The sequence below is a fragment of the Lonchura striata genome, chromosome 1 (genome assembly GCF_046129695.1).
Source record: "Lonchura striata isolate bLonStr1 chromosome 1, bLonStr1.mat, whole genome shotgun sequence".
NCBI lineage: Eukaryota > Metazoa > Chordata > Aves > Passeriformes > Estrildidae > Lonchura > Lonchura striata.
This window is the reverse complement of record NC_134603.1, coordinates 122232874-122253974: the sequence shown is the minus strand read 5'-3', so window position 1 is coordinate 122253974 and position 21101 is coordinate 122232874. Positions and strand designations below refer to the sequence as shown.

The following is a 21101-nucleotide window of genomic DNA, read 5'->3' as shown; positions in this document are numbered from 1 at the left end:
AGCAGCCAGCTCTCCCTCTGACTAATTCTGCCTTGACAAAGAGGCAGTCATTTGGTGCTTCCAAGAATTACAGCAAGAACAGAAAAGAGTTACCATCACTGGAAGACAATAGCATCCCACTTAATATTACTTGGGCCAAATGTAGTTGTGATAGTTGGTTTTAAAAAAGGGTGAAGCTGGTCCTCATCTGATCTAAACTGCCTTCCAAAGCCCAAGCAGTGTAAATACCCCTACTGTAAATTAGCATTAGGCTCTCTGAGGCATTGACAATGTTCCATTTTAGTGATTTTTGTAATGAGAAGGAGGGGAATAATGTGGATTTATTTAATCTGGTGAATGTTGGTGCTGTAGAACGACAGTTGCTCTCTGTCAGCATTGTTGAGCTGTGGCGTTGTAGCATCCAGAGAACACCCATTGTGCATTTTATCCACAGAGCTGCCATTGTCACCACCGCATTCTGTCCCCCCACTTGTTTGTACAAATGGCTGGTACAATACACTGGCTAAAAATATTATGCTGTTAAATATTACATGAGCACTTAAAGACATCCTGAATCATACTCTTTTGCCAGTGTAGCTGAAAACCTGTCAAATGCCAAATCCAAGAAAAAACTAAAAGAAGCATGCTAGCATGGTAAAGGTTGTGCAATGAAAAAAAACACTTAGGAGAAAGGAACTTAAATAAAACCTAATTAAGTATTCAGAGGGCATGGGTGAGTCTTTAAGAATGTAATACGTATTCTATTTCATTCTGAAATGAACTATTGATAATTTCTATGGCATCTGAAATCAGCTGAAACCTTTAAGGAAAAGAACAAAAATTTTATTTGTCTTGAGATATTCAAATTTCAACATAATACAACAAAATACATTGAGAGTCAAACTAACAAAGAAAGAGAAATTACGGGGTTTGAGAATTAGGTTTGTAAAGCTGAAATTGACTACGTGTTTGTAATCCAAAATATTAAAAAATAAAACTATATTAACATATGGATGCTGCAATTTTACTGAAAATGCCAGCTACAATCTGAAGAAGTTCCTGTATTGAAGAGTGAAAAAAATCTTATGGTAATGCAGAAGGTACCATGTAAACCACATGTAATTTATATATGCATACTCACACCCATCTCTACATATCTGCTGCAAAAACGTGCAGGGTATATTACAACAGATGTATTGCTGGGCTCACTTTAAAATAAACTTCAGTGCATTTCCAATGGATGTGTATTTGTCTCTGAAGAGTAAAATCTTTGACTCAGGAATTCATAATTTTTTCTACAGTAAGCACATATGCAAATAAGAAGTATGTTTGAAATACACTGTACTTTGAAGGACCTCAAGCTGAAGTGCCCCTTTAAGGAAGCTTGCTGGGCTGCTTTGTGAAAGTACTAAATAAATAACACTTCCATTTAGTATACTGGTGACCTGGATAATAGATGTAAGCTTGTGCTTTGCTATATCTGTTCTGATGCAGCTGCTGGCTCCTTGGAGGTATCTGTTTTCAGTGGAGCGTTTTGAGTGCTCAGTGTCCATCAATTAAATAGAGCTCTCCACACAAAGCTTTACAAGACTAATGCTACCGTGCCTGGAATGTGTGGATTAAACAAAAGATTGGGGCAGTGCAAACATCCTCCTAGGGCTTATTGATGCTGTATTAAATTAAATGCTGATGGATGTATTCAGACTGCTCAGCTGCATCAAGAAAGGCTGTTTGTTTTAAACACTTAAGCATATAATCTCCTCTTGATGAGAACATGTAGTGCTATTAGTCTTAATGAGAATTATGTGCATACATTGGACAGGACGTATCCCTGAAAGATTTATGCCATAGGTTTGTATAAAATGTCTGCAATCAATATAAACTCTTTTACTGTGCTGTGAAAGCCTTTATGTCCATCTTGGTATCAAGCACCCCCACTCATCTGTCTGTATCAGGGCATGTCCACAAGCAGTGTTACTGTGAGACAAGCAAGGCAATGGCTTTACAACCTGTCAGCACCTTGCTGCTAACAGCCCAAGCTTGTGCCTGCACCTCCTGGCAGACACAGCAAACCCCTCTCTGCTGCACAAGCAGACAGAACCTTGCATCACCCCATGTGCTACCTCACCTGCCCCACCTGTCCTGAGGGAAGCGTAGTATCCTTAGCTAAAGGTTGGGAAATAGGGACTACAGGTTATAACTGATCTCCAGGAAGCCTGAGGTGAATCTGGGGGTTAAATCCAAACAGCCACACCCCCTACTTGACCATCTTTCTATTGGAAGACTGCCAAGATAGAGAGGTCCCAGGAAGGGAGGAAAGCAGAATTTTCTCGATAAAAAATGTGGGTTATGAGGGTACTAGGTAGTACAGAACAGAGATAGTCATTTGAACTTGAAAAATTATAGTGCTCCTGCCTTGTTGCTACTTTTTGTAATTTCACTCTTTGCAATCCAGGACTTCTCAGCATCACCTGTAAACTTTAAGCTCATGTGTTTAAAAGTGCTCTTTCATAGAGTTCTGACTAACTGTTATATTGTGGCAAACAAAATTTATGCCTTTTTAGATGCATAATTCATCTGTTTATCATTTTATCCATTACAAGTATCCATATTAATTTAAAAACCTGTGATGCACATTTCAGAATAATTGTATAGCTAAATTCCTTAGCATGCCTATTTGAATTCAGAACTTTGCTATAAATAAATAAGTCAAATATTAAGATAGTAGAAGATAGCAGAAAATATGACAGCTTTCTTTTCAGCTAATCACTATAGATATGTTGGTACAAGATATGCATGATTTGGATGTTTCTTGATTTTTCCTACTGGTCTCTTGAGGGTCAGTGGAAATTTATGTTATATCTCTATGCCACTCTTTTCACAAGTGCAGATGAAAATATGGTTCATATTCCTATGCACAGATCTGCAGATGGAAAATAGGATGTCAGAACAAATTATTAATAGCTTAGTTTCAGTGAATAAATGGGCTAAATGCAAGAAATATGTTATTAACGTGGTTTTTCATCCAACATCCAAACATCCATTAAAACAGTATGTTTGAGGTGGTATTCTGCAGATATGGATGCTGTAATCACCAGCCACTCCAGAAGATGCGAGCAAATAAATTGTTTACTAAAACATAAAGAAACTACCATTCCTCATTGGTATCATGTAAACTTGGTAGCAATATATTCTCATTTAAGCTTTCCAAGCCCTTTCAGGTTGATTTCCTTGTCAGGTTGCACACAATAAATCTGAGTTAGAAGACTAGCCTTGCTTCTGTCAAAATTAGGGTGGTTTTAAACAGATTTCTTTCTCCTTTTCTAGATGGTGACAAGGCTGATATTTCTGCCAGTATTTATCCAGACATAAACATCATTGCTGGAGCACTGAAGCTATATTTCAGAGACTTACCAATTCCCGTGATCACCTATGACACATACTCCAAGTTCATAGAGGCAGCAAGTAAGTATTGCTTAGCATTTGTACCAACCTTTATTTACATTTCCCATCTGTAAAGCTGTCCACATTAAAGGAAAGGACAGAAAAAAAACTGGGAAAATGGGTGCTGTCTTCATTCCTTCTCTGCCATGCCCTTTATTCACATGAAGCTCTTGCCTGGTTGTTCATCAGATGGGATGTCACGCATGTTAAAAAAATAAAAGCAAATGCATGGTATCAAAATAACCAACAAGTATCAGAAAGTGTGGTTTCAATGTCTTTTTGTATGTCAAGATAAAAAAATAGTGTAAATCCTGCTCAAAGTTTTAGAGAGATTGACAAACAGTTCTAAATGAGCACTGATGCTCAGTATATACAGGTATCGATACCTACATATTTAAATACATTGAGAAATCTTGCAGTAATTCCATGCCATTTCATTCTCTAGCTAAACCTACATATTCAAGCATAGTGTCCTAAAGTCATATATCTACACTCTCATCTAGTTTTGAAGGCTAATGAAAGTAATCTTTTGTAATATTTTAAATAGGCAGTTCTGGGCAGAATGGCATTATGAAGCACTTAATAAAGCTTGGGTACTGTACCCGGACTGACCTGTAGGCAGAGCTACAGACTATGGAGATATCTCCTGAGAGGTCTTAGTTGGTGATTTCTTTTTAAAATGTTTTTTTTTTTTTTCCTGAGGATGCAGAAATTGCTGATAAGCATCACGTTTATGAGTGCAATATTTATCCCTGCAAGCACAGTCAATGGCTTGTAAATGATTCCATAATAATAAGTTATCTTCCTGATTTATTGCTGTGTGCACATGGAAAGCCCTATTAACATTAATCCTGTTTGGTGTTTTTACAGAAATCGCCAATCCTGATGAACGACTAGAAGCAATACATGAAGTGTTGATGTTACTCCCTGCTGCTCACTACGAGACACTTAGATACCTAATGATTCATCTCAAAAAGTGAGTTAATTGACATGCAGAGTAATTCTTAAAGAGCTTAACAATTTTCTGCTTTGAAAGATAAATATTACAGAAAGTCCTAATAAAGCTTCCATTAGGGCACTGCCTTTAAACCAATACTGTTACAGATAAGCAGACAAGCTGTTTGTGTAAGTGCATATAAGCTGTCCACATAGATCCTTTTTCTGGCCTATTATTTCAAACCTTTCAAGAGTTAATTGACATTTGTCACGACTCTCTAAGGCAGATAATATCTGAAAAATGCCCAGTGGTGGGTACTCCAGAGATGTGCTGCTGTGAAGCAGCACTTGACCATGTTTTGCTTCTGCCTCCCCTTACCTCCTGTTTTGTCATTTTGAACAATAGCCCTAAAAGGAAAGAGCTATCTCATGAGTTGTTTCCTTACATCACAGGAAGCCAAGAACCAAGAAGAGCCTATTTTAATATGACTAGTAAAAGTAATACAGGTCCCAGTTATATCTCTCCTGGTTTTAAACAAGTTCTGCCTCGCTTGCTTTCCAAAGCTTCTTTAGGTATACATAAGACATCCATGAGGGGCTTCATAAAGCTTCATAAGGCATACAGAATTTTCAAATTTATTTTTTTAAGGTACTTAGGAGTACTCGCAAGTTTTCCAAGTTTTCAGCTAGGTATCTAGAAAAATTAAGGACTGCTCCAGAGAGGGTCCATCACTTCCATTAATTTCAAGCAAAACTGTTTTTCAAAACTATACTAACTCTGCTTTGCTGCTTTGGGTATTTACATGCCTCAAGAGGTCTTTGTCAGTTTTTAAAACCTGAAGCTGAGTATCAAAGTAGGCCTTCAAAGTAACTCAAAGTAGGCCTTCATTTATGGCTATATTGGCCAAGTTATTCCTTGTCTCTGGTTAAAATCAGTTGCTACTTGGAAAAAACAGAAAAAGGGGAAAAGGAGGAAAAAAGCTCCTGACCTTTTATTCAGAAAATCACTGATCTCTTCTTAATTGTCCCACTATTTGCAACACAGCCGTAAATGTGGAGTACTTCCTGGGTTTCATCGGCACTATTCCGCACTATTAATGCCAGCCTAAAAAGGCCTCAATTCACATAAAGCTGCATCAGAGAACTTTTGTGAAGTGAATTTCATGCTTTATCAGGTTCTCATTATGGAGAGGCTTTTCTTCATTTTGAATCAGTTCGGGTCATTACAACTGAGTAATTTTTCCCCTTGATGGGACATTACCTGGACATGCAGGAGCTTCTCTGGACTCTGCAGGAATGAGATGTGCAAATACCCACCTTTGTCAGTACACATCCACGGACAACTGATGATGACTCACATTAGCTTTTAAGAAGGCCTGTGGAGGCTGTAGAAAAGTGACCTGCACACAGAATCAATACTTTCATATCGTGGCAGCAAATTTTTAATAGACATGTATGGACTAACCTTCCTGCTTCTCAAGAACTGCAGTCCAGGCTTTGGTTCAGCTGTTGAGCTGAACTAATGGTGAGGCAGAAAGAGTCTGAAGTGCTAATTAGGTTTCCTCTCTCAAATATTTGCAACTCATGCAATGACTTTCCTCTCCATTCCCAAATTGTAGCTTTTGGTGTCTACATGGAAATCAAGTGTACATCAGTTCCTCTGGAGAATCTGTTGGAGAGATTTGAATGTGAAAGGAAAGAATCATTAAGGTTCAGACTATGCTGTTCTGTAGATTAAACACAGAGTTCCAATTTCAACCCCCTAGGACTCTTCCTGCATGGATAAAACATGCACCAGTATAAGGGAGTCTATGCTGTGACTGCAGGGTCACAGCATCTACACCACTGCTGTTTCTCAATTGAAAAGAAACTCCAGAGTTGTTGTTAAAAGCACAGGAAAATCCAGCAGAGGACAACATCAGCAACAAAAAATGAGTTTGTCAGTCAGTTAATTACTTTCCAGATAACTTTTTGCTCAAAATTGAAGGAAATGCAATAGCATGAGCAGTCCCCCCTGTGGTGAAATACATACAACTCCATCCACACCGACATTGCAGTCAAGCTCTGAATCTTCTCTGTGTTCACCCCAGCTGTGCAGCAAGCCCCACACTCCCGAATAGAGGTGCTAGTAAGATCCATGTAGCTTTGCACAGCTGTTGAACATCTGTGCTGCATACATGCACAGAGGGAAAGCAGAGTGTCAGACGTACACTTGCTTCAGCTTCAAGGTAGAGGTGGCTTCAGCTTTACAGCCTTGGTTTGTCTTTGCTCTTTGCAAAGCACAGCTAATATATGTGCTAGAAGATGAGGATGTATCTGTGAGTAGGGGCACTAATGGATTTCTGTCCTGAAAGCAAAGAGGAGCAGCATTTTTCTGTGACAGCCATTCTTTGCCGAGTGACGACAGCAGAAGCACAACCAAGTCATATGAGTGCCTTGCAAACAAGGGAAGACCAGAGTACTTCTGATTTCAACCACTTTGTGCTCCCGTGACAGCATCAGTGAATCCAGCTGGGAATTGCCGTGGCTAGGGAAGGCCTCAGCTGTTGCCAGGAGAGCTGTCTCCAAAACTAGACGTGCTTCACCCTGCCAGAGTAATTGTATGAAGGAAATGTGAAACCTTATCCAGGCTGTACTTCTCACAGGAAATGTCTGGTCCATGACTGATCAAGGACCATGATGGATCAGTGGAATGTGGTTGTCCTACACCACAGTGCAAGAGCACTCTCAGGACTGAACTCAATATGCCACTCAAATAGGACAACACTGATGTGATCCAGCACTGCTGCCTGGAGGGAAACCTTGAGAACACCTTGCATTTTCCAGCAGGCCTGATTTTCCAGACAGGGATGATTTCTCTACAGCTTGGCCAATCCTTGCTGACCTTTCTTTGCTTCAGCCACAAGCAGTCCATCTATTCTTGTATTTACATTATATGACCTATGTCAGCAAGCAAAACAACCTGGGCTCTTCCTTGAAGTGCCTCTGCTCTCTGTCAAGGATAAATGGCATTTAGAGCACCCGATTTAAGCAAGCCACCTCTCCAGGCAGGTGCAGGGTTCAGCCTACTCCTGAAGTGTAACAAGGAGTTGGAATTACTCAGATCCTGGATGGCCTGAGGCAGCCAGCAAGGCAGAACATCCATGCGAAGGGGTGGGTTCCTGCAGGCTGGAATCATGTCTGGGAGCATTGGTAGTCTAAGGAAAATCCATGCCTGTATCTGTGGAGCACACCCTTACCCCCTATGTGATACACACCAAGCACAACCTGCCAGAGAACTGCAGTTACTGTAGCATAGAGGACTGCTCCATACATCATTATTTAAATCATGATTATGCTTTTAAAAAAGCAATTGCCACTAATTCTTACACCTTAACAGACAGTCACATGGAAAAATCACTGAGGAGGCCCATGAGAGGTGTTTAAAGGCAGTAAAAATCGCTAAAATCTCAGTAAAAGTCCCACTGCAGCTGCATTGTACTTGTTGTGAAAAAGTAACAATATAGAAACAATACAGAAAAGTAACAATGTGTGAAACAGTTATTGTATCAAGAATAATGAAAAATGTCTACATACCAATGCTTGATGTGAAACAAGACTACAGACAAAGAGGCAGATATTCTTTTTTTTTCTGGGAAGTAAGCAACTACTTTCTTTCTTTCTTTCTTTCTTTCTTTTTTTCTTTTCCTATTTTAGGGTTACCTTGCATGAAAAGGAGAATTTTATGAATGCTGAAAACCTGGGAATAGTGTTTGGACCTACTCTAATGAGACCTCCAGAGGACAGTACCCTTACTACACTGAATGACATGCGGTACCAGAAGTTAATTGTGCAGATTTTAATAGAAAATGAAGATGTTCTCTTCTAGTCAGAGAGGCATATCTTCAAAGCCATTTGTTTTAATATAATTAGTATGAAGTAAAAACAACATTTCTTTCAATTTTTTTAAACAGAAAGGAAGAGTTCCTTGACTGCACTTCAATTTCTGCAAAGTTGCAGATGGATGCCAAAATGTTTAGGGAAAGCCTATGTCTCATAGACATATGCCTCTTTGTAGAAGGGAAAAAGAAGGTCAGAAAAAATCCTCTTACCTTGTATCTTTTGCCTTGCCTCAGATGTATATTTCTTTTGAGAAGTTTCAAACAATTTTATTGTTAACTTATTAAGAAACACAAAAAGTATTTTAATATGGCTAGAGAAGCAAAAAGGTACTTAATCAGTGTTACTTGTATATGCCTATACCTTTCCTTCTTCATGAGAAGTAATTATATATGTCAATTGTGAAACAGAACCTATATTATAAAGATATTTTTACTTTACCTAGCTGAAAGAATGGCATTTTATTTTAGCAAACTATAAATCAATGCGGTGCATTGATTATTTTCACGTAATTATTTCCTGCATTTTTGCTATGATATATTGAAAACAATTGCCACTAATGCAGTATTATCCTGACATACCTCTTCCATTGCAAGTGTTTTAAAGGTGAATACCTTTCTTGGGCATATTTCAGCTTTCCTTAGGTTTCTTTGCATTTAGGCACTAGCATTCTAGGATTGTATACATTTAGCTATTTGCTATTTCCCAAAATATATAGCATATTCTCTTTTTTTTTTTTTTTTTCCCATGTAAAATAAGGTCTTCAGAATTTTTTTTAAGTCCTGGTGGTAGTATCAGTTTCACATGCCAGATTTACTTGGATTACAGTAATATATAAGTTACGTGATGCTGGGACACTGGATATTTTCTGGCCTTGTTGAAAGTCAGCACTTTTTTGGGTGAATGATGAAGGATTTGGTTTTTCTGTAAAAATTGACTTATGTTTTGTCATGTTTCTCTATTTATAAATGTACAGTAAATCTGCTAAAATTGTAGGTATTTATCTTGAATGTGTTTCCTGATGGTTTGTTAGAAAAAAAAAAAAAAGACAGAATGTGTAGGACATGTGGGAGCTGGTAAATTTAATTATTACCAAATTTTAATATTTTTCTCCCCTCACAAACATTGACCTACAGGGTTCGTAGTCTAACTGCAACTTATTCCTAATGTTAAAACTGTTTCTCAGCATGAAATGTTTCTGCAAGCATAGAAAAATCAACATACTTTACTACCAAACTCAATTTTCAGTACAAAAAAATTCTAATACTCCCTCATCTTGATCATTTGTATCATATGCTTGGTAACTCAGTGATGCAGTTTCCTGAATTATTTCAGGGAGCACATGTTTCTATTCAAATTGAAAAATATGTGTAACTATGATAATGAAGAGAGGTAGAGGGTATGACTGTAAATTTGTTGTCTTCTAGAGAAATAACTAAGGGCTAGATAGATTAACCCAGATTGCAGAGCCAGTGCTAAATAGTCTGAGTTCCCAATACTTCCATAGATCCTCCTGCCTTGTACAGGACTATTTGTTGTAGGTTACGTACTACTTAATACTGTCATAAAAATGATCTGGAAATGGTTTTATTTTGTGAAGTGAAATATGCTTTGTAATTTATGATAGTGTAAATGGAAGGAAAAATCCCATTAAATGTGTTAAAAGAGTTTTGGTGTCTGTCACTGACTACATGGCAAGCTGCCAAACAAAAATCAATTGCTAATTACCATTGTGACATTGCTGGAAACTTTCCTGCTCAAAAATTTAGAACAGTTTTACTGCATGTCGCAGTTTCAGACTGGCACTAGTTTGCCCATACTACCACAGCCAAGCACATGCACACGCTTATTTCCAGAGACCACCCTGAACCACGAACCACCTCTATGCAAAACTTCAAGCAAGCAATGAATCCCAACATCAATCTAATTAATATCCCAGAATCAATGCCAACAGAGTATTTTTCCACAGACTTGAACACAAACATTTGACTAACAATGGTTTTCTTTATTTTTTTCTGGTCAGTTCAATTATGAGTTGTTTTTTTAATGTAGAACACAGGTGTCTTTAGCTTGTCTCACCATCTGGAATCTCCAACACATGTCCCATCTTAAGAATTTGATGACAGTACAAGGCAGTGTGCCTAGAAGCACCTATGCTTAGTGTCTGGAAAGCAGTTTCTAATCTGTTGGACAGAGGGATGAATATGATTCTGCACTTAAAACACAAACATCTACAAAATTATTCACATTTCACTTGGCTAACTGATCAACCAATGTCTGGCACCCTCTATGCATACTGAGCACGGAGATAAAGCCCCTGTCCCCTCCACACCTCATTAGAGCCACCTTGTGCTGTGTCTGCTTCATCTCCTGTCGGACTTGCTGTGGCCATCACTGCTGCACCTGGGGTTGAGTGGCCCAGCTGAGGTCAGACTATTTCAGATTCACCATTCGAGGAAGTGAAAAGGCAGCAGACTTCCCTCTGCAGAACTGACTGCTGAGAAAATAGAAAAATCATGTTTACCTTTAATGGAAACCTATAATCCAGTACACAGGAGGAAAAAATGGGTCAGACTGGATTAAACCAAATCCTTCCTTTTGCTTCAAAGCATTCAGCAAGGGCATGATGACTTATCTCACATGAGGCACTAGCAGCAAGTAGTAAGAGTCCTTTGAAAGTTGCTCCAGGAGGCTGTGTGTGAGCCCATGTAACTTCCTGGCTAGGTCATTTCATCTCAGGTAGAAGGCAGTTCTGTACCATGGGGGCAGGTGAGACACCAGTATCTGACTGCAGTGGATCCTGCCTGCAGCCAGGTGTTCAGCAGAAACCTTGTTCCCCTCCAGCTATTGGAGAAGGCCTTTGGTGAAGCAGCAAGTCCCCTCCTGCAGCCACCCACTCCCAATTCCCATCTGCCATTCAACCTTCCCCATGTTCTGGGTGCCACTCTGTACTCCCTCACAGCAGCCGGGGGGAGACAACTTGCCTTCCATAAAGCATAAAGTGTCTTAGCCACGATCAGTGAAACATTGCATCAAAGTTATGTTAATGGTTTGTAAGGTGGTAGCTTTCCAGAGTGCTGTGGAACAGTTGAAATCTCTTCTTTGTGAGACTCATTACTGTCAGGTTTAAGTATTTGGAACTCACCAGGGAAGTGAGCAAGGGAATTGTTTCTTGAAACCACCATGCTGGAGACGAGGCAGCATGCTCAGAGTCTGACTCCAAAGCATACATGTCCTGAGAGGGCATGGGAACACGGACAGGATCAGTCAAAGGGTTTCCTCAAATGAGACACCAGCTCAGGGCTCCTCCACACAGACACCAGTTGCTGAGAAACTTAATTATCTCTCTCCTGCTGTCAAATACTATTGGAATTGGACAAAGGATGTAGAAATTACTGAGGAAGGAGAAAAGTTTGTGGGGGAAGGGGAAATAAAGAGAAACAAAGTGCATAGTATGGAAAACTTTTTTTTAACATGAAGTTACAAAGTACAAAGAAGACAGAGCTTTGTTCTCAACTCTGCTTTGCAAGCTGAGGTCAGTTTAAGCTACAAAACAAGTCTAACACAGCACAAAGGTGGGTGAATAGGAACCACATTCATTTTATTTCTAAAGAAGAGGTAAGACTACACTTTCCCCCACATAACATTCTCAAACCTCACACAACATTTGAGTCTTATTGACAGAGGCAGTGCTGCAGGGGCACTTAGCCCAAGACTCTGGGAAGGAATGTATCAGGTTTGGGGTCTCTTCTGAAACAAGGTTTTTGACAGACCTGGGCTGTGTATTACTGGGAAAACCAGTACACTGGAGGGAGAAGGGATTGCAGGTGTGGTTAAACTCTGGGCTTAGTGAGACCTTGGAGAGATGCTGAAAATACCTGGAATAATAAATAGATGGACTGAATCATAGGATCACAGAATCATAGAATAGTTTGGGTTGGAAGGGACCTTTAAAGGCTATCTAGTTTAACTCCTCTGCAACCCCCCTGCAGGAGCCAGTCTGACCATCTTATCTCTCTTATTGACAAGTACAGAGTGAAGTTCTGCAGAAAAGAGAGGAAAAATATTGAAGTGCCAATAAACCCCCTACTCATAACCAGGGACCACAAGCACAAAAACTCTTTGAGTAGGAAGGTAGTTCACAAACACTTAGGCAAGAAGAATGCCATCCAACTGGATCTTCAAAGCAGAATTACACTGTTATCCCTAAGCTATCTAAAGGGAATGAAAAGACTATAGGGCTAATAGAGATAAGAGTGAGAGCATCAATATGCCTTATGGTCTTTGGCTGTAGAGATTAATTCCTTGATTAAAGAAAACAGTTAAGATTCAGGAATCTGAACCTTAGGGAACCAAGATTATTGCTGAGTGCTCTAGGGCCTGCAGATTCAGGACATCAGTGGATCTTATATGGGGCCATACTTTACATTATCTTTCTCTAAAGGCATGGTGTTCTGAATATAATTATGCTGATGATACAGGTAGTGCCAGGACTGGGAATTCAAAGCCTGAAGGACATGGATTATTGCAGGATGTTTTAAGGACTGCAGTTAGGAAGAAATCTTTTGTCAGAGGGAACAAGTGCTTTGCAAGCTACAGTAGAAATGAACAGCTGCTTATAAGTAGAGAAACTGTCAGGGTTCATTTTGCAGCAGATTTGGGGATGGCACAAACCAAGGTTGCCACTGGAAGCTGCTTTCATTGCAGAGCCTGACAAGGTGCCAGTCAAAATATTCTCTCTTTTCTTGAAAGTATGAGCCATTTGCTACCACTAAAAGGACTGTTATAATGAGGAGTAGAGTTAGATCTTGAAGAGCATAAATTGCTGCCAGCCTTAATTTCTGCCCTACTGTAGGGCACAAATGATGACCAATGTACATAAAAATCCTATTAATTACCACATGCTGCTGCCCAAGAACTTCAGGAGACTGGGCTCCTTAGGTCATAACATCCATAGGTAACAGGGTTACATTAGTAATCCAAATAATGAAGAACCAGACTTATCATGCAAACTGCACAGCCTTCAGTATTGGGAATAGGAATGGTGTTGTAGGGATAATGTCAATAAGGAGCTGTTGTTCATGGTGGGGTTTTTGTTGTTTCAGACATGAGTGTCACAATTACAATTAAAGTAGGAATTAGGGACAGACCTTGGAAATCTAAAGCCTTAATGAGTGAGTGGTTCCCAAAGTTGTGAGAACTGCAGCATGTTGGTATCACTAATGATCTGCCTTTCCATACAGTGCATGGATTCCCTAGTTAAGAATAGGGATATTGGACGAACAGACTTTTTTTGCAAGGCCTTCAGAACTAGGAAGAGTACTGGTATTATCACCATATATATCCATATTTTTCCAATCTGCTGAAGGAATAGGACCTTGGTTTTATTTTCAGATACTGTAAGGGTAAAAGAGAAGACAAATTTTAAGAGTTTGGGATTCAAAGAATCAGACTGCTGTTGGACATACAAATGTAAGTATAGGCTTGGTGTCAGAGTCTGGCTGGGAACTGAAAATTTGAGAAGCTGTGTTTATAGTCTGTTTTGATGAAGTTTTGGGCCTTATAGTGTTTTAGGTAAAGTTTCAGAACCTGTTGAGTTCTGAGACAGATTTATTCCTGCAGCTGAACTTCCTATTAAATGAGAATGAGCACTAGCACTAAGCCAGCAACTTGCTACAGGACTAGTTCCCTTCACAGAGCTACCTTCACAAGGCCCATGTAAATAAGGATGATGTCTGCCTTAGTGTTGGAGGTAAGATCAAAAAACTTAAAACTACATCTGCTTCAGCCAATAAAATGGAGTCAAGGCAATCATGCCCTGTTCATATTACATGGTACTTAAATGAGGTCCTCTCAGTGTCACCTGTGGCCTTTGAGGCTCATTTTTTATCTAGAGGCACTGATTCAAAAATTGTGCAAGGGCTGTGTTTCAGCCCATCTAACTGCTGCTTTCATACCCAGAGGCTATGGTGCAATGTATGTCCTAGACTGTTATATGATGAATGGTTGTGAACTGAAGTGTTGGAGGGTCCAAACCCTGTTGCAATAAAGTTGGGGAGGGTGACAAATTTGTTAAATTTCATCCATTCTGCTTAAGGGGAATAATCCTTTGCTCCCACTGCCTTGAAACCATGCCTGACCAGCGCACATACAGACAGAGGCCCAAATTTGAAATTATGCCAGGGAGTCACCACTAATAGGCTAAATACATTGGGTGCAGGGTTAAAACCCATGCCCTGGTAATATTTTTTTTTCTTTTTTTTTTTCTTTTGGTAGGGCGGACATAGACTGGTAATGAAATCTGCAGTTCCACAGTCTTGAGCAGCAGCCTGGTGTCAACAGGGAAAAATGTTCTTGCCCATCATAAAATGGTTTGAGTCCTTCCTGTGGTTATTATGAGAATGCTAAGATTTGAGATGCTGCTAGCACATGGAAATCTGAATCTACAAGAAATTAAGTTACTGCTGGCTTCTTCTGAATTGGCAGCTTGACACAGATGGGAGACATTTGTTTGTGTGATCTTTTCCTTTGCACAGAGGTCCATTGGTTTAAATTAATGTAACATTTAGGCTCTGAGACTTAGGAGTTCCAAGAACTGGCTTTATTGCTGAATGTTAAAGGGCCAACTTGTGCCAGCAGGTATCAGCGTTGCATTTTTTTTTTCTATGAGCCAATTGCTCAATTGTATATCAGGGCAGGGTTAAGAGTTTAATTGAAAGTTGAAGATACAAACATTAAATGTTGCTGTGAATATGGACCTTAGCAGAGCTCTGCTATCTATAGGTGCCAGTGCCATTCTCTTTTCAGTTGGCATGAACATGTTCTTGGCCTTAACATCAGCATTTGAGAAACCCAAGTTTCAAATATCCAGTATAATTGCTGGATGATCTGGGGTTTCAGGGTAAATGAAAGTTCTGATAGCAATATTCACTAGTGCATGTTATGCTTCTGGGAGTCCCCTTGGTATAATTTTAACTGCACTTAATATCAGAGATTTGGAAACCAAAGGGTTCCATGGCATTGGGAAGGCTGATGTCTGCAGTGGACAGTGCCTCTCTTGTCCTGCCAGTAGAGATGGGTCCCCTCAGAACAATGAGATAAGGGTGTGGTTTGGCAATCCAAGATTTCCAGAGCCCAGTTTCAACATGAGCACAGTAGACTCTGCAAAGTTTGGGAAAAGGACAGTGGGAACTGCAAGAAGCACTATTTTTTTCATTCACTACAACAATTAGGGGCTGTAAATAATAGTTTGTGGACTGACATTAAAATCAGTCTTTTAGAATCTAAGTCTTGAAAATACCAGGATATTTCTGAACTTTGGAGAACCTGAAGAATTATGAAGAAACTTATATCAATATGGTTCAACTGTACACAAAAGGAGCATATTATAATGTAAAAAAGGCCGTACCATTTTATTTTGCAGTGTACTGGAGCATCTGCTACAACGCTGCACATCCACCCTAGCTGGGAGTACAGAACCCCACTGCTTTTTATCCTGGCCTCCTGCAAAGACAGGACAGAATTTGACTGCAGCAGTTTTATTAAATGAATGTGCTATCCAACTTCCATGCATTTAAATAGGCAATATGTTATTTACTTTTCTGTTTAAATAAACACTGTAAATACATGTATACTGAAAGAATGCAACAAGTACTATTGCAGCAAGAAAGGGAGAAGCACACATTTTCACTGTCAGAGTTGTTTTGGTATAAACACTAACCTTAGTGACAGTCTTGTGGAACAGCATGTTGTGACTTTCAAAAGCAGAGCAGGTTTTGCTGTCCTCCTGCACCACCACAGACTCATGCAGGCAGCATCCTCCCACTCCCATGTCTCTTACAAAGCTTCTCAACCTGCCTCTCTCTTTTCAGTAGACTCTGCTGTCAGTACACTGGAAAGCTGTCAGTACACTTTGCTGTCAGTCAAAAAGGAAAATCTCTCATTCTAGGACTCATTGAAATGGGTTTAACTGAAAATTAAAACCCACTGATTGAATGTAAGTTTGGCATTTTGTGAGCTAAGAGTTAGGTGTATGGTGTTCAAAATAAAATAAATACTAAATGTTTTGTATAAGCCCATTCACAGAGTGAAAGCTATAAAAGACAACCAGCAATGTTTTCTGTGAAAAAAGCATTTATAAATAAAAACTATCTTTATTTTGACAAAATTTCCCTTTTTCCCAGGCACTTTCCTGAGACACAAGATGGGTGTCTCAGGATGCTGGTGTTCTCTTTCTCTACAGATACAAGTAGCAAAGCAGTAGGTCAGTCACAAGGAGAAACTTGACCCTGTGGTCTGCTACTGTCCTTGGCCCAAGAGAGACTGATGTCCTGGCGCTTTGTGTCTTGGAAAATGTTAGTTGCTTACTTGTTAGGAGGGAATGTAAAGGCCATCTTTTATCACTGGAAGATTGTGCTTTATTCCATAGAATTTTTTTGCTGATTTTAATTAATATGCTAGGCAATTTGGAGTGTACACTTTCAAGTGTATGCTTCCCTATCCAAAAGCCTTTTCCTTTGAAGAGGGCAATCTACAGAGTAATGTAAGTGCATGCCCCAGGCTCCGCTCCCTCAGTAACCCACATTCACCAATTTCCATACCTCTTATCTTTATGGGCTATTCAGGGAAGCTGCAAGTAGCAGAAGCTGATCCACAAAAGAAGATGCGGCTGAAATATGCTGTTTTCACACACTCTTCTGCATCATCATAGACATTCTTGAGTGGTTCACTGTTGATGGGAAGGGCATTAGGAATCAAACACATATTACATGGCATAGTTCTCCAAAGAACAAATAATCACTTCTAACACATGGTGAGGCACAAACAAATATTTTTTCGAATGAAAAAAGACAAAGTCGTTTATATGGTCATATATCCATCACCACACAGAAAGTCAAAGTCCCAATACAAATTCAACTCGAATACAAGTAAACAGACTACATCGCATGACCTACAGCACCACTCATTTTTTAAAGGGCAGTTAACCACAATTCTATTTTCTTCAAGGCCCTAAAATACCCACCCACGCACATCCATCACGTGCACAAACAAACGCAGTGATATTTTGTTTCAGCCACGCACGGTGGCAACACCGCATCCATCTCGGCAGCCCCGGATTTCACGGCGCTGCCTCACCTGCGCTGAGGCTGCCTGCTCCTCCTTCTCTTCCTCTGCCCCTTCCCCCGTCTCTCCACCGCCCGGTCTCCCTGGAGGGGACACCGCCGCTCCTCCGCGCAGCCCCGCGGACTCGGGGCGGCCCCTCCGCCCCACCCCGCGGGAGCTGGGCAGGTGAGCGGGAGCCGCCCGGCCCCGGGGCTGGCCGGGCCGCCGCTCCGCCCACGGGGGCGAGCCCCGGGCCGGCCGGCACCTGCCGCCGCTCCGTTCCGCTCCGCTCCGCACCGCCCCGCACGGCCGCCCTCCCCGCCGGCCGCTGCCCTCCTTCCCGGACCGCGGGGCCGTGCGGCGGCGGCCGCGCTTCCCCGGGGCAGGAGCGCTCCCGCAGCGCCGGGCGGCGCCGCAGGTCAGTGTCGCTTCCCGTACCTGTTGCGCAGGGAGCCGGCGGGGCGGGGACAGGAGGGAAGAAGGGAGGGGGGAGCGAAAGGGGCCCCATCGCAGGAGCCCCAGGACGCGCCGGGCTCCCGGCCTCGTCCCGCGGGGAGGCAGCAGCCCCGAGGTACCGGATCTCGAGTCTACTTCTGGGTGTGGGGGGTGGTGCGTGCAGGCAGCGGGAGCCGCGGCCCGGCTCCGGGCCGTCATTTACCTGAGCTGTGCGAGCCGCGCACGGAGGCGGGCGGCGCTTCCGAGCCGCTCGCCGGGCGCAGAACGCTCGCCCCGCGCCCGCCCGGCCGCCGCCGCAGGAGCCGTCCGTCCCCGCGGGCCGCTCCCGGGCGCCGGGCACAGCTCCCCGGCAGCGCTGCCCGTCCCCCGGTGCTGGGGCACAGGAGTCCCGGCGCCGACCGAGTGGGGAGAAGGTGTGCCCGGCTGCCAACCCGTCTTCGCCCTCTTCCCCCCAGCAGGAGCCCGAGATGGCGGACAGCGCCGCGGCCACGGCCGCTCCTCGGGCCGGCGTGAAGGGCTCGGCCGGGCCCTGGTGGAAATCGCTGACCAGCAAGAAGAAGCACAAGGAAGCGGCGGTAGCCCCGCCGCACCCCGTCGCCAGCGAGACCCCCGCCGACACCCCCAGCCCCGACGGCCGGGAGGAGCAGCACCCTCCCTTCGGCAGCGGCGACGCCGCGGGAACCGGAGTCGGCAACCGGCGGAGCCTCCGAGTGTCCCACTCGGGCCGCTTCAAGGAGCGGCGGAAGGTGCGCACCTCGCTGCTGGCCGACAGCCCCGAGGTCTTCGACGGCGGCGGCGCCCCAGGCCATGCCACCCAAGGGGCCGAGTAGCCCAGGAGAACCTTGCCGAGGAGCTGCCACTGGACGGGTGGCCGGAGAGCTGGCGGGACAGGCAGCCGGCGTCTGCTGCAGTCTGGGTGACTCCCCACAGCTGGGCTTGGACCCATGGGTGACGCGTAGGCAGTGGCCTCCCAAACCCTGACCGGACACTGCGGGGAACCCAGCACCGCTGCCAGGCGAGGGAATCGCTGGGTTACATGAACACCGCCAATACCAAACCCCTGGATGATGGGACGATCTGACTGTGTTTTTAAAAAACCACAAATAAACACCCCACACTCTGTACTGTGGTGAGCAGGCTCAAAGGTGCTATCCTAAGGCCGATGGTGGGGTCTCTGAACCTTCCCGCAGCCCTTGCCAGGAGCCAACGTGCTGACTCTGAGGCCTGTGACCCAGTTCCTTCTGGCTCTCAAGCTGAGGAGGCGCTTTGCTGCTTTCATCTCACAAGCTGTCTTATCGAAGGAAGGGGGGAGCAAAGTGCTCTTATCTAATTTCAGGGCTGAGGACCTCCGGTGGTGCCGAAAGTGTGCCAGTCCTGCTGTTAGCCACAAACACATCTTCCATCCCCCGCGGGATGGAGAGATATTGTGAGGGGCAGGCTCTTGCCTTCACCCATGTCCCACATCACATTGCATTTACAAATGGAAAAGGCAGGACCATGCTGGTATTCCCCCTCTTCTTACTGTGTAGTACTCTAAGCAGGTGTTTCAGAGACTGGTCCCTCATAGTTCTGTTACAGAGGGAGGCCCATGTTGTCTAGCAATTCACAGGGGTTACATGATTTTTGCATAATTGGTGATAACTGGGATAATGAAGTTCCAATGAAGAAATTGTGTGTTAAGATGTAAGCATTCTTTTGGGAGATGAGACCAGCCCTGGAAAGCACAAGCAGGGTTGCAGTTCTAATATGGAAATAGACTTCGGCACCACTGGAAGTGTTTACCACTGTGGTTGGAAGTGGTCTGAGGCTTTTGAAGCAAGGTTAAGTGTCCCAGGATTTCTTCTGATGGTGAGATAATGTGCTTTCACTCGAGTAGTTATCCACTTCCTCTAAGAGCTCTTGGATGTTTTATTGGACAAATAAATATAAGCCAGATTTGTACTGGTGTTGTGCCTTTACAGAGCAAAATCAACTAAAAATACTTGGCAATTACACATTTCTTGATAGTAGGTGATGTAGCAACAACTGACTTATTTATTTTAAATGCATTTTCAATATGCTTTATATTGTTAAAATGGTTTTAGACTTTTTCTGAATACAAGATACTACATAGTGGCAGGCACTGAAAATTATTTCCTTCCAGTCAAGTACTATGCAGTTATGATTTTCTTTGGTTGTAACTAATCATTTGAGGTCCATTTAAAATAAAAAGTGACTGGAAAGGAAATAAGAACTGAGTTCCAGTTGAAAATATGGATTAAACCAGCCACTAACAATCACTGAAATGTTGCACTAGATGCTGGGCAAGTGCCCCATGGTTCAATGTGCACAATAATATGTAATGAACCTTGAAAGCTTCTGTGCAATAAACTCAGACAACGTAGCTGCTGAGGTGCTCACTGGTCATTCACTCCTTCAGACTCTGGAGCCCAAGGACATAAGGGACTGTAGCATTAAATCTATTTTGATAAAATCTTTTTTTTTTTTTTCCTCCACCCAGTGTGTAGATACATTATTTTTATATTTCCTGTAGTAAAACAACAAGGTACTGGATTTGGACTACCTTTTTATATTGCTGACTCCATGCTGATCAAGAAAAGATCTGGGGTGGGGTGAGAGGAGATCCTTAAACTTTCTCCTCAGAGGTGCTTTTCTTATGGGAGGCCCCTTCAGTCAAGGGACATCTGAAATCCTTCTCTTGAGAAGAAGCAATCAGAGCAAACCTGGTCTTGGAAAAGGGGGGTAAGAAAGAAGGGGAGAGTTTAAAAGCTGGAAACAGAGAGATGGATGATGAAAAACCATATTCCATCTACTGTTCACCCTGGATAGGAGTCGGGGGGAAGGAGGCAGAAGGGGGTGGCTTTTCTGCCAGGGTTGTCATACTACCTTTGGAGGGCAAACTCTTCATGTTTATTATGGGCAGAAGTAGTCTGCCTGTGTTTATGTATGCTAAGGTCCAAAGAAATGTTTTTGTATGTGTGTGTGCCCAAAATGGAAGAACGAGTAAGCAGAAATTGCACTGATGCATTTCTCAACTCCTGCATCTAGTTTGGTGTGAGTTCTGTGAGGGTCAGATCTTCAGAACTAGCCAGAGGCTGGAGAATGAATGCAGACTAGTGTTTTATATATCTTATGTAGATGCTTTTCTGCATTTTTAATCCTTAAACTGTTGTGAAAATACAGTTTCCTCCTCTCTTTTGTACCTCAAAGCTGCCTTGTTCTACAGTGAAACTCTGTTTGCTCTTTGGAAATGTCTCAGGTTTGTTGGTTGCAAGTCTTTACCTAGGCACAAGAAATATCCAATT

General features: G+C 42.5%; 2 protein-coding genes and 1 long non-coding RNA gene across 6 annotated transcripts in view; 2 read left to right on the top strand and 1 right to left on the bottom strand.

Annotated features, from left to right (window-relative positions):
* Positions 1 to 9906, top strand: part of CHN2 (chimerin 2) — a 158384-nt gene extending 148478 nt beyond the window's left edge. Inside the window, exons 11-13 of the mRNA XM_021538178.3 lie at positions 3307 to 3444; positions 4294 to 4399; positions 8056 to 9906. Coding sequence (XP_021393853.1) covers positions 3307 to 3444; positions 4294 to 4399; positions 8056 to 8227 — 416 coding nt within the window. The 3' untranslated portion in view covers positions 8228 to 9906. The remainder of the gene's footprint in view (positions 1 to 3306; positions 3445 to 4293; positions 4400 to 8055) is intronic.
* Positions 9907 to 10222: 316 nt separating this feature from the next.
* LOC110474626 (uncharacterized) lies at positions 10223 to 17556 on the bottom strand. Of its 3 annotated transcripts, none has more exons than XR_002466108.1 (5): positions 17374 to 17556; positions 16839 to 16966; positions 15959 to 16153; positions 15647 to 15741; positions 10223 to 10735 (listed from the first exon to the last, which is right to left on the bottom strand). It is a non-coding gene; the product is annotated as an uncharacterized LOC110474626 (long non-coding RNA). The 3 variants fall into 3 exon arrangements; XR_002466109.1 differs by having other exon boundaries at positions 15959 to 16137; XR_002466110.1 differs by lacking the exon at positions 15959 to 16153.
* Positions 17557 to 17731: 175 nt separating this feature from the next.
* Positions 17732 to 18626, top strand: PRR15 (proline rich 15). Of its 2 annotated transcripts, none has more exons than XM_031503863.2 (2): positions 17732 to 17758; positions 18255 to 18626. In XM_031503863.2, the coding sequence occupies exon 2, from the start codon at positions 18264 to 18266 to the stop codon at positions 18624 to 18626; it is 363 nt and encodes a 120-aa protein (XP_031359723.2). In that variant the 5' UTR covers positions 17732 to 17758; positions 18255 to 18263. The 2 variants fall into 2 exon arrangements, with proteins under 2 accessions (XP_031359723.2, XP_021393735.2); XM_021538060.2 differs by lacking the exon at positions 17732 to 17758 and adding an exon at positions 17837 to 17911 and having other exon boundaries at positions 18252 to 18626.
* Positions 18627 to 21101: the final 2475 nt, after the last annotated feature.